The sequence below is a fragment of the Hyperolius riggenbachi genome, chromosome 3 (assembly GCF_040937935.1).
Source record: "Hyperolius riggenbachi isolate aHypRig1 chromosome 3, aHypRig1.pri, whole genome shotgun sequence".
Classification (NCBI taxonomy): Eukaryota; Metazoa; Chordata; class Amphibia; order Anura; family Hyperoliidae; genus Hyperolius; species Hyperolius riggenbachi.
In genome coordinates this window covers 375,711,079-375,724,794 of record NC_090648.1, presented here as the reverse complement: position 1 = coordinate 375,724,794, position 13,716 = coordinate 375,711,079, and the positions used below count along the sequence as shown (strand labels likewise).

The following is a 13,716-nucleotide window of genomic DNA, read 5'->3' as shown; positions in this document are numbered from 1 at the left end:
GCCATTATAGTTTTTAAATAATGCATGCTACTGTAATCAAAATCCATGTAACATATTTGCCAATTTGTCCCGGTTATTACACCGTTTAAATTATGTCCCTATCACAATGTTTGGCGCCAATATTTTATTTGCAAATAAAGGTGCATTTTTTTCAGTTTTGCACCCATCCCTAATTACAAGCCCATAATTTATAAAGTAACAGTGTTATACCCTCTTGATATAAATATTTAAAGATTTCAGTCGCTAAGGTAATAATTTATAGTTTTTTTTTTATTGTAATTTTTAATTTATTTTTTTATTACAAAAAAAAAATGGTAACAATTGGGGAGTGTGGGAGTTAATGAGTTAATTTTATATTGTAAAATAATGTATTTGTATGTGAAAAATGTTTTTGGGTGTAGTTTTACTTTTTGGCCACAAGATGGACATAGTAATTTTTTGTAAATGCGTCCTGCAAGCTAGGAAGTAGGATTGCAGGAAGTTCAGGGAGGCTGGGAAACTGTTTTTTTTCACAATGATCGCGCTGCTTTTCATAGAAGCAGCCGATCCTTGCTGGAGGGCAGAGATCAACAAACGGGAATGGTTTTTCCCGTTCATTGATTTCCGGATGAGCGGCATACACGATCGCGGGAGCGCACGCACGTGCGAGCGGGAGTGCGGACAGCGGCGGAGGTGCGTATATCTATGCTCCGGGCGGGGAACTGAAGTCCAAAGGAGCGTACTGTACCCGGACAACGAAGTGGTTAAAAGGAAATAAATATGGCAGCCTCCATATACCTCTCACTTTAGTTGTCCTTTAAATGCACCCCCAAGGCCGATTCAGGGGGCAGATGGGACACAGAGGTATGTTCTCTGCTCCATGACATGCTTCTGTATTCTCTCTGGCACCCCACTCTGCAAAACCCAGCTTGTCGGTAGATTAACAGGTGAAAGGGTGTTCCTTGCAGGAGAGGCACTCCTGCAAAACAACCCCTCTGGTGTTAGGCCCCTTCCCTGCCATTTTGTGGCCATTCACTGCCTTTACCCTACCCCTTTACAGCCTCTTCCCGCCCCTTCACTTCCTCTCTGAGATAATCTGCAGAATCGTGATCCCAGGGGGTTGTGGACAATTTTTTGATTGTTTTTAAACTGAAGGATAACTTGCTGTAGAAGCTACGGTAAGGGTCTCTACCTGATCCATATAGTCCCTGGATCAAGGTAGTATGTTTTTTGTTTTTAATAAAATGATGGTCACTAGGGTTCTCTTTAAACTTTGAAGGGAACCCAAGGAGAGAGTGATATGGAAGCTGCCATATTTACTTCCTAGTAAACAATGCTAGTTGCCTGGCAGTCCTGTTGATCTTCTGGCTTACACAGTGTGAGTCAAAATCTTGGAACAAGCATATGGCTAATGCAGTAAAAACAAGTCAGCTGAGTCAAAGTACCTGATCTGCGTATGATTGTTCAGGGTCTATGGCTTAAAGTATTAGAGGACTGCCTGGCAACTGGTATTGTTTAAAAGGAAATAAATATGGCAGCTTCCATATCAATCTCACCTCGGGTTCCTTTTCAATACAGGAAAGAAAAACATCTTCTTAACCACCTTAACCAGGTTCTGATCTATTGCATTACATGTCAGTTCTAATATAGCCATACTAATCGACTACTGATCTGCTTTGACTGCAACATCCTACTGTTCAGACTGTGAGGTGGAAATGACAGACTGAATCTGAGAAATTTCAGCATAGAGCAATTACCATCTGTGGTGGAGAAAATGCCTCAAGCCATGGGCTACTGACCAGGTACAAAAACGAGCTGTTTCATCTGGAAACAGTCACTGACTGTTAATGACATAGGAGATAAATCATGGGAACCACAGGAAGTGATGTCACCTTGCTTGACTGGATGCTGGTCACATGCTGTGAGGTGTCGCTAGGCTTCATTGCAATGGGTTTAATGAGGTTGGGATTGCTGTAGATGGCGGAAGAGCTGGTGATCAACTTGGGCTCAGAACACGACTTGCACTGTAAAGGGAAAATTAAGGAAACTAAAAAATAAATAATCAAATAGACGCATGGATAAGATGACATATATGCTTCCCACATGTCACGACTCTTATTCAGTAACTAAGAACCGGTGTTCAGCTGTTTGTGGAGTGAGATTTAAGCCCAAGTTATAATTTTTGCCCACCCCTTCCTCCCTAATATTTGAAAAAATAAAATAGCAAGACATCTGCTGCATTACCGTACATATTCTCACTGATTGACGGCTGTCTGCTCATACCAGTCAGCCTGTAACAATCCCTCTTTAGTCACATGTACATGAAGGGGAGATCGGATACTCTGTCAGCTGAAGCCGCTCTCCCCTGCTCGTCAGCCCATCATGGCTTTAGACTAACTAAAAAAGGAGTAAGCAGGCAACTTGAGATTGTAGACGAGGAAACTTAAGAACTATGGACTGTTAAGGCCAGTTCACACTAGATCGGATGCAAAACGGACACAGTAAGCACATCTGCTAGATGGATGTGTTCCGTCCGTCTGGCATCTGGTTGCAGCAATATCACCATCCGTTCCACGTCTGCCTCAATCACATCCGCCTGTATCACTGCGCATATTCACCCGTATCACTGTCCATACTCACCCCTTTTAAACAATAGCAGTTGCCTGGCATCAGTGGCGTAGCTATGGAGCTGTGGGCCCCCCGGTGCAAGTTTTACATGGGGCCCCCCCAAGCACTCTATACATATAATTGATATGGCGCCACGGACTACCACAGTGTCAGAGTTGCAAGAAGGGGATGGGGAACAGTGTGTTAAGGATTACTACTATTCAAAGCATCTATAGAAGTGATTATTACGGGCACAGGACCAACAGAGAGCTAATACTGTGATAGAGGGTGGACCCTTCTGGACCCCTCTGGATACTTGAAAGCAACATGGGGGTTCCTGGAAAGCTGCACAGGAGGGTGGTTTATGCGTTTTTCCATTGAGGAAGGAAAGGGGGGGGGGGGGGGGGCAGAGGTGAAAAGGGTTCTGACGGCCTCAGGTTCCATGACTGTCCCTCTGGAAGTAGGCTGTGGCTTTCCTCTCACTTCAACTCACATCTTCCTCTCTTTTGAGTTGTCCTTTAAATCTTATAAAAAAAAAAAAGTACTGTGACGCCTGTCTGCCTGTGTGACACCATCCCCTCCCCATTCCTCTGTGCTCCAAGGGTCTCATCCACCACTGTGTGTCTAGTGCCCCATAAAGGCATTCGTTTTGTCACAAGTAAACTGTCACATGACATCAGTCAATGAGGGAGACCAAAAGGAAGGAGAGGAGAGATGGTATGTACTGTCCTACACAGAGGTGATGGGGAGGAAGTAGAGGGTTCTCTGGGAGGCATTTAGCGCATTAGAGGGTTCTGCTCAAGATCTTCATGCTTGTTAGTTACTGGCCACAGCCAGGATTCCAGTTCCTATCCCCTATATCTTAACCAGTACATTATCCATCTGCTCTATAAATGTGGTTAACGATGACTATCTACCTGATGCTGATCGTTTACTACCTTGGTACAGAGCACCAGTCATCATTACTAGTGCAGATGTCAGTAGACTGATGTAGCATTCCTCTTTCTGCTGCAGCAAGAACTCACTCTACAGTAGCTCCCTCCTTGGGGCTCACCCACCCGATGCAATAGAGACCAATGAATGTTTGTTTGTCAGTTTTGATGTTTTCTTATCGAGTCTAAGGGAGCCCATCAATGATAAAATTGTTATAGTACAATCTTACCACTTCCATGTAATATGAAGGACTACCTAAAGAATACATTCAAAGTAAATTCACTTACTTTACCCTTCTATTACATAGATTTGGTAATATTGTACAATCAAGATTGTATCACTGCATAATGTATGCCTTGCTGAGATACTCAGTAGTGGGGACAGTGCAGGGCAGGTGGGGGTTATTATACCAGTAGGTAGTAGCCATAGTACTGTTGTATACAGTTTACAGGGTGCTGCTAAAGTGAAAGCACATGTAGCTAGATTGTTTTAGGAGACCAAAATCAGTAAGGGCCCATTTCCAGTGAGTGTGAAACTACAATGCAAATATTCGCATCAACACTAAAACCAATGCAGTTCAAAATAGTACTTTCCGTTGAATGTGTTTTTCCAAATACATTGCAATGCAGAAAAAAAAATATGGACTGCATGCTGCAGATTTCCACACCAAGCACAACCCTGCATGCAAATTGCGATTTATGCAAGTCAACGGTCCTGCATGCACATTTTCACATTTTCTCCCATTTTTCCCATCTAACATGCTTCTTTCTCTTTCATGTGTACTGTAGTCACAGTGATGTCATGTTGCTATGAGAAATTAAAAATCTAATGCAAAAATTTGCATCCAAAATGTGCATGCATTTTCACAATTTCGCATTAAAAACCACATATCCCCAAGCATACTCAAATAGCATGCGAGTCCGTGGAAATGGACCCTAGTGAAATGGCAATTCTGATCAGAGGCAACAATTTGTATTTCATTTAGTATGTCCAGGCTACAGGCTCACTTATCATTCTCTGCTTTCTGTCAATCATTAGGAATGCAATCAGGGCAATACATGACTCTGCTGGTTGGGCTAACAGCTGATCCCACTCACCTTTGTGTACTCATCTCTTGCTTTGTTTAACATCTGCAGGATGTCCACCTCTTTCCCATCCAAGTGAAGCACCATGGGAGATGCTTCCACATTGGCTGCTTGCTGTGCCTTCAGCTGCTCTTGCTGAGTCAAGCTAAAGAGAGGTATGCACATTAAATAATTAAAGAAGAACTGAAATAGTCTACTTTCATGTGTTCACAAACAAATACAGAATACTGGTTAATTTTTTATTTTTTTTAAATATAGCTTACGTCATCAGTTTTAAACATACATGTCAAACTCTGGCCCGTGGGCTAAATCTGGACCTCAGAAGCAAATAAATGTGTCCCTCAAGTGGTTTCCCCACTTTCCATTATGTTTGGCCTGCTCTAGACCACCAGGGAAGCCATATGGGGAGGGAGGGGTAAAGCACTAAACACCAGGGAACTGTATAGGGAAGGCTGGAGGGGTCAATAGACACCATGGAACTGTATAGGTGAGGATGGGGGTCTATAGACACCAGGGAACTGTACAGGGGGGGGGGGGGGATGGGGGCCTCAGGGAGCTGTATAGGGGAAGGAGGAAAACTAGACACAGGGAACTGTATAGGGTTTTGGAGGGGGCCATTAGACAACTGGGAACTTTATAAGGGAGGAACGTGGCCAGTAGACATGGAGGTTGGCCCGCGACTAGGTTCCAGTGTACAATTTTGGCCCACTTTGTGCTCGAGTTTGACACCCCTGGTTAAAAACATACACGTCCAGTATATCCACATTGACAGTTCCAATCTAAAAAAAAAATTAAAAAAAAAAAAAAAGAAAAACCCAACAATCTTGCTCTCCCAGTTGCATCCTATAATTTTCACAGCTCACTTCATCAGAGGCAGTGTAAATTTGCACTTTACATCATGGGTCTCTAAGGAGCATATAGTTCCGAGGGCGTGTGAAGTTGTGGTATTTTATCAGCATGTGGATATCACCAGCGCTGTAAACAGAAACATGTGCACCATACATCCAGTGTGCTACGTGTAGCAAAAGTCCTTTGATCAATATAGTTCACCATGAAATTGACTGAAGCAGCGTTGTCTGATGATCTGCATTGTTTCAGTATCCCTTACCCAGCTCATTTGCATACATAAAACAATCACCACTTATTGTTATCATTAAAACAGCGTAAAATAGGGAGGAAGTGTTTCTCACTTTGGCACACCCCTTCCTTTCTAATGCCAACCCTCTCTCTGCTCAATGGCAAAGCAGAGATGGATAGACACTGATATTTTCACAAAACAGAAAATAACACAACTAGATGTGCTCCATATACATTTTGGTATCACTTCATGAAAGTATAACATTGTCATCATTGAAGGTAAGCTTCCTTCCTTTTAAAGGATACCAGAGCCTAAGGACACATGAGAAACGGGGAGGAGCAGGCATGTATGGTGAGCCGCCCTGATGACCACCGCTTCCCCGTTCTCCTTTCTGCACCACCGCTCTTCTAAATGCCTTCTGGCACCTTCTTCTGGGTCGCCGGAGTCTGGCATCACTGCGCATGTGCTGGCCCAGCTCCTACAGCACGCGACCGCTCTGTGCATGATGTCATCCTGCACAGAGCACCCACGGCCACGCACTGTATGAACCCGCACAGCCAGGCCAGCGCAGGCGCAGTGATTCCAGACCACATGCCATTATACTGGTTGCAGGTTGGGCAACCAGAATAGTGTGAGTACCTATTCCTTTGATTACCTACACTAACTTCATAACAAAATACAACACCAGATTGGGCTCCCATTCCCTGTGTAATACTGTATGCATCTGCATATAATGAGACAGAATTAATAGGCCAATTCTGCACTACTGCCGCTATGAATGGTGGAATAACCATAAATTGCAATTAGCAGAACTGTCAGCAGAGGGTGGTGTTGGAGCAAATAATTTCATATTTACCAGCAGGCCTGAACTCTATGCACATTTTGAATATTTTCATAACTCATTATCTGTTATCAATTGCAAAACCAAATGGTTTCTCAGCACTTCCCACCCAGCACAACAGAACAGAGGGAAGGTTACTCACTTCTTCATGAGTTCTGCAATTCTCTGGCATTCTTCTTTATTGTAGAACCAAATTCCATAGATACAAACTGGAAAAAAAAAGAGAGATTAAGATCTGAGCATTAAACTGGCTTTTTTTTCAAGCTAAATGAAATGATTAAGGCCCTATTTACACTTAATGCATTGTGTGGAGCTTCGTTGCATTCCATTTGCCAACTGGGATTCATTGCAACGCAACACATTAAGTGTAAATAGGGCATAAAAGACATACCATACATGGCTAACCTAACCACACTGTTATTATAGCATTAGCCCTATCCTCTCCTGATACGCAATGCAAACAAACAAAACTAGGCTAACCTTAACCTACCCTGCAGATAGCTCGAATCCCTCACTGTAATCTTCTAAACTCTAAAGATGAATACAGTACTCACCTACCAGCATTAATACAGCTGGTACCTGCACTGCTGAAATAAATGCCAAGACTTGCACCAAAACCATCCCCACGGCAGACATAGTATAATCCAAAAAGCGTCCTGCGCTACAGCCCAATTAAGACCTGGCCATTTAAATAGCAAAATCCAATGTGCAAAGTAATAGTTCAGCTCCAATAACTGTGGGTCAGGAAAGGAATATATAGGAGTGATGAAGGAGCGCTCTATCGTGCAGTCATACCTTTTAATACGATTTGTTAAAAACAAGATTGCACTTAAAGTTACTTTGTACAGCGCCACTGAATATGTTGGCACTTTATAAATCAAAAAGAATAAAAAAGATTCAAATTCAGTTGGCATGTAATAAAAGCGGAGCATCTCCCTTTCTGGTGCTGGACTCCTGTCCTTCCTTCAACAAGCCATGGACAGCAGTGTAGATGTGATGGTGGAGTACTGGGATATGAGGTACCAGCTGGGCATGTGATCCTGTAGTCAGCATACTACACCCGTGAAAATAAACTAATGAAATAAACAATTGTATATATTCTCCTTCTCCTAAAGAAAAAAAAAAGACTTTTTAATTTATTCCAGTTTTTTTTTTTTTTTTTTTAATTTAAAGAGAACCAGAGACGAAGCACCCTCATGTATTTTACCATATATATCAATGGGAACATGACAGTAAACACCTACCCTGCTTTTTGTTTCATTCTTCCCTGCTAAATCTGCCCGTTATCAGCCCTGATAAGAATCCCCCACTGAGCATTCAGTCTAGCTTCGTCCTGAATGATTATAGCTGAGTCAGTCTTCTAGGATGTCTTTTCAAGCCCCAGTCTGTCCCCTTGTGGCTCTGCTTTCCTGCTATTTATCCTCAAAGCAGAGCAACAAGGGGGCAGGCTTGGGCTTGAAAATACATCACAGAAGACTGACTCAGCTATAATCATTCTGGTGAAAGCTAGACTGAATGCTCAGTCAGGGATTCTTATCAGGGCTGATAACAGGTAGATTTAGCAGAGAAGAATGAAACAGAGAGCAGGATAGGTGTTTACTGTCATGTTTCCCATTGATATATATGGTAAAATACATGAGGGTGCTTCGTCTCTGGTTCACTTTAAATCTACTTTTTAAGTTTTTGCTGTTTTATTGTTTTTGCTCGATTACACATTAATTGAAGTATGCCAGAGCTAATCTATTAATTATTGACCTTTTTATCTCTTTCCTGCTTTTAGAAGCCATTTTCTGCTAGGAAAATGTAGTTGTAATTTCTTATCAGTGAGGATCACACTGTAGTCTGACCCAGTCCTGACTTGGACAGGCATGGCCACTTACATACCTAATGATTAACTCTTTCAGACAGAGAAAGAAAAAAGGAACACTGCATAGTTATTTGTGTGCCAGGCACTACACACATGTCTATCTCATCACGTCACATGTCACCTCGAGTATCCTTTAAGCTTACCATACACTTAAAGCACGAGGATTATCCATACTATGCCAGGCAAAAAACACATATAGAAGTATATAAATACTTGATCTACTTACAGTGGGATGCGAAAGTTTGGGCAACCTTGTTAATCGTCCTGATTTTCCTGTATAAATCGTTGGTTGTTACGATAAATAATGTCAGTTAAATATAACATATAGGAGACACACACAGTGATATTTGAGAAGTGCAATGAAGTTTATTGGATTTACAAAAAGTGTGCAATAATTGTTTAAAGAAAATCCAGTTCGAGGTTTGATGGCTTCTGAGAATGAACAGCTCTCTAACTCACACCACCAATTTTCAATTATATTCAGGTCTGGGGACTGAGATTGCCATTCCAGAACGTTGTACTTGTTCCTCTGCATGAATGCCTTAGTGGATTGAGAGCAGTGTTTAGGGTCTTGTTGAAAGATCCAGCCGCGGCGCAGCTTCAGCTTTGTCACCGATTCCTAGACATTGGTCTCCAGATTCTGCGGATACTGAGTCGAAACCATGCGTCCCTCAAATTTGGCACGATTCCCACTCCCTGCACTGGCCACACAGCCCCACAGCATGATGGAACCACCACCATATTTTACTGTAGGAAGCAGGTGTTTTTCTTGGAATGCGGTGTTCATTTTCCTCATGCATAACACCCCTTGTTATGCCCAAATAACTCACCTTATTCCAAAAATGAAGCTGGCTTGTTCAAATGTGCTTTAGCATACCTCATGCGGCTCGGTTTGTGCGGTGGGCAGAGAAAAGGCTTCCTCTGCATCACTTTTGCATACAACATCTCCTAGTGTAAAGTGCACCAAATGGTTGCACAGTGACTCCATCTGCAGCAAGATGATGTAGGTCTTTGGTGCTGGTGTGTGGGGTGACTGACTGTTCTCACCATTCATCACTTCTGTCTATCCACGATTTTTCTTGGTCTGCCACTTCGAGCCTTAAAGGAATACTGTAGGGGGATAGGGGGAAAATGAGTTGAACTTACCCAGGGCTTCTAATGATCCCCTGCAGACATCCTGTGCCCGCGCAGCCACTCACCGATGCTCCGCCCCGCCTCTGTTTCACTTCTGGAATTTCAGACTTAAAAAGTCTGAAAACCACTGCGCCTGCATTGCTGTGTCCTCGCTCCCACTGATGTCACCAGGAGTGTACTGCGCATACTTGCAGACACTGAATCTGTGGTCTTCAGTTTCCTCAATATGTTCCTAACTGTGGGAGCAGATAGCTGAAATCTCTGAGGCAACTTTCTGTATCCTTACCCTAAATTGTGATGGTGAACAATCTTCAGGTCATTTGAGTTGTTTTGAGACCCCCATGTTACTACTCTTCAGAGAAAATTAAAAGAGGGAAACTTACAACTGACCCCTTAAATACTCTCTCTCATAATTGGATTCACTTGTGTATGTAGGTTTAGGGTCACCAAGCTTGCCAAGCCAATTTGAGTTACAATAATTAGTTCTAAAGGTTTTGGAATCAATAAAATTACACAGTTCCCACATTTATGCACCTGCCTAATTTTATTGAAACACTTATTGCACACTTTCTGTAAACCCAATAAACATTTCACTTCTCAAATATTTTGTGTGTCTCCTATATGATATATTTATGATTTTTTTTATCGTAACAATCAACGATTTAGACAGAAAAATCATGACGATTAACGAAGGTTGTCCAAACTTTCGCATCCCACTGTACATACCATGTATTGTACTGTCCACATTTTTATTTCAGTGGATTTTATATAGTAAATAAAGAGAATTATGTTCCTGGTGGGAGCCATGTCTTGTGCCCACAGTTTGAGGCTAAATCCTGATGTAATTTCCTCCCTTAACTTTTTTTTTCTTTTCTCCTCCAATCACCTCAGCCTTGCTTGTAAACACAAGTGAGCAGAGGATCATGTTTCAGCTAGGCAGCTTAAACACTGCAGCCTGCTCAGCAAATCAGTGAAAAGCAGGATGGTGGGAGGGTCATTGGCAATGGCACAGAAAAGAGCCCGGGGGATTGAGAAAATATAATAACAGTAGAGAGATTCCTGAATAGATTGGAGAGCTTGTACTTACAGGGAGATATTTCTGGCAGCATTTTAAACACACTGCAGTGTTTAAATAGAAATTGGTTTTGTGGCTGACAATCCTGCTTTAAGCTAGCCATAAATATCAACCAAGAGCCAAATCTTTCTCTAATCAAATCTGATTATAGAGAGATCTGCTGGCTGGCCATACACTGCAGGCTGATTCCTGATCAATTTCATACTGAAATTGATCTGGAATCGGCCTTGTGCCATAGAATCCGCTGCCTTACCGCTGAACGGCACTTCACGTGCTAACTGTTTAGCACACCCGTTCTAAAGTTAGCACGGCTTTGTGAATCAAGCCCCTACTCTCCATTCAGAGGAAATCTGCCAACTGAAGAAGTTCGGTATGACCCAAATATTTCTGACGAGTTTCTATTCCGCCACGATCGAATCTGTCCTCTGCTTCTCCATCCTGGTCTGATTCGCTGGCTCCTCCGCCAGTGACAGACACAAACTTCAGATGGTCATCATATCAGCAGAGAGGATCATCAAGAAAGTACTACCACCTCTAGATATTCTCTACAACTCTAGACTGCGCTGTAGAGCATTGAGGATGTCCAACGATCCCTCACATCTAGGCTTCCGCTTCTTCGGTCGGCTCCCTTGTGGCCTGTTTCGGTCCATTGCCACCAGGACCTCAAGGCACAGGAATAGCTTTTTCTCCTTAGCTGTCAATGCTCTGAACTCTCTGAACTCCTTTCACACACTTCCCCTCACTTATCATTCTTCCTCGACAGAACTTGATTGCACCAATGCACTTTATACAATTGAGGCAAAATTTGTGTTAATTTGTTTTAAACTGTCTATGTTGGAATTGCTGTATTCCTATTGCTGCATTTAGCCCTGTGCATGCCAAGCCCTATTCCGGGCACAACCCAGTCGTGCTTGACGAAATAAAAGATTCTGAAAACTGGTCTCTAGAGTTCTACAACAACTGCATTCCCACTATGCTTTGCTCCTCCCATCATGCTCCTATATCTGCCTGGAACATATAATGTATCCTAGTGTTCCTAAAACAACAGCTCCGTTGCAAACCTGTGGTGTGCAGTTTTCTTCAATGGTTTACGTTTGTTTCTGGAGTGCTGAATTTACTTATCGGCTGACAGATGTGGAGAGTTCCAAAACATAGGACCTGCCCAGTAACCATGTGTCACCAATGGTTATCCTCAATTTTATTATGCAATTTTCATAAAAAACAAAGTCTCCAGTCTAAGCATACATGGCGTTGCTCCAAAAACTGTGGCTCTCTACGGTATTAAATGCTCTGCAATGTACAGTATTGTCTTGACTTTGTAGTGTGGGGCAATGGAGGATGCCTATTTATTTCCTTGTAAAACAATGCTAATTGCCTGGCTGTGCTGCCGATGGCTTTCAATATTTTAAGTCCCAGACCCAGAATGAGTAGATTCTGTGCTCTCACTAAAGCCTGACCACACTAACTGCATGCTTGTTTCAAGTGTGTGAATCAGACTCTACTGAAGCTACAGAGCTCAGCCAGGCAATTGTCATAGGAAATAAAACATGGAACCTCCACCTCCCTCTCATTACAGGGTCACTTTAGACAGGTCATTGTACACCTGACCATATACGTATAAACTTTTCTGGCGGATTTGATCACTTTGAGCGAATCGTCTGGCCATCTATTGTCCCCATCGTATCTGATCAAATAACTTGATTTAGGGATGTTTGTTGATCACAAGAGGGGGAGAGGTGTTGGAAAATGTCTGTGCAAGTGGGCAGGGGGTAGAGCGTCAGGGTACTGATGACTGCATAACTTTGTACTGCATCAAGCAGTACAAGCTTGCAGTTGAACGAAGCTCGATAGATTGTTACATTAGATATGGTGTAGGCTTTATATCCAATTAATTTACAATCAAAGAGATATCAATCAGCTTGACGCATCAGACTGTAACTGATCCGTGTATCCAGAGCTTAAAGCAAACCTGCAAGGTATGCAGATGAAAAATTGTGACACTTACCTTGGGAGAGTGAAGCTTTGGATCTCCCAGAGGTCCCCCCCCCCCAGGCCATGCCAGTGCTGAGACCACGGAAGGTCGCTGGTGCACGACCACACTGCACAATAGCACAGACCCACTTGGGCTTCAGTGGAAAAAGCAGAGCTTAAAGAGGAACTCCAGTGAAAATGTAATAAAAGTGCTTAATTTTTACAATAATTATGTATAAATTATTTAGTTAGTGTTTGCTCATTGTAAAATCTTTCCTCTCCCTGATTTACATTCTGACATTTATCACATGGTGATATTTTTACTGCTGGCAGGCGATGTGACTGGAAGGAGATGATGCTTGCATTTTTTGCAGTCGGAAGCAGCTGTTATTTGCCACAACGCAACAAGGCTCCCACAGTGTGATGTCAGTACCTCAGTGCTGTGAGGTGCTGACCTCACACTGTGGGAGGGGTTTCACCACAAAATCAGCCATACAGAGCGCCCCGATGATCCATTTGTGAAAAGGAAAAGATTTCTCATGGGAAAGGGGGTTTCAACTACTGATTGGGATGAAGTTCAATTCGTGGTTACAGTTTCTCTTTAATCAGGTCTGTGCTACTGAGCGAGCTGGTGAAGGACACCTTTGAATCATCCAGATGCTTCCCTTTATTAACCTCCCTGGCGTTCAGTTTCTGCTGACTTCTGTGCAAAAAGTGATCCAATTAATTTTCATAACATTTTTTCCTGTAGCTTACCAAAATGTGTCAAGCAGGGTTCTGGTATACATTTTGAGTTTAATAAAAGCTTGAAACACAAAATCTAAACTAAAATTTCAAAATTGCTCCCCAAAATCTCTGATCATTTATACTGTCAAGCTGCAGCTGCTCAACCTGCACTAATGTGAATGTAAAGAGAGATTGTTTGGCTGCCCATACACTGCAGGCTGATTCCCGATCGATTTCACCATGAAATCTCTCAAGAATCGGACACGACCATTGCCTCGCCACTCCCCCTGCATATAAACGTGCTCCCATGTGTGCCTTTATATATTACCTTTCCTGTGTCACCCACTGCGCAGTGCCCATTTGTTTTCAGAATCCCCCGCGGATTATTGTAGGTCGGTAGCCAGGAACAGGCGTCCCCCA

General features: G+C 42.7%; 1 protein-coding gene across 5 annotated transcripts in view; it reads right to left on the bottom strand.

The window, feature by feature from the left end:
• The window catches only part of DCP1B (decapping mRNA 1B), a 131,570-nt gene that overhangs the window by 74,863 nt on the left and 42,991 nt on the right, over positions 1-13,716 (bottom strand). For 4 of the 5 annotated variants that reach the window (XR_011030492.1, XM_068277226.1, XM_068277227.1 and 1 more), the window contains exons 4-6: positions 6,666-6,732; positions 4,617-4,749; positions 1,872-2,003 (exon numbers count right to left, since the gene is read on the bottom strand). Coding sequence is in view for 4 of the 5 variants with exons in the window: in XM_068277226.1 (XP_068133327.1) it covers positions 1,872-2,003; positions 4,617-4,749; positions 6,666-6,732 (332 nt within the window). In the remaining variant the exon portion in view is untranslated. The remainder of the gene's footprint in view (positions 1-1,871; positions 2,004-4,616; positions 4,750-6,665; positions 6,733-13,716) is intronic. The other variant, XM_068277228.1, reaches the window with a different exon arrangement.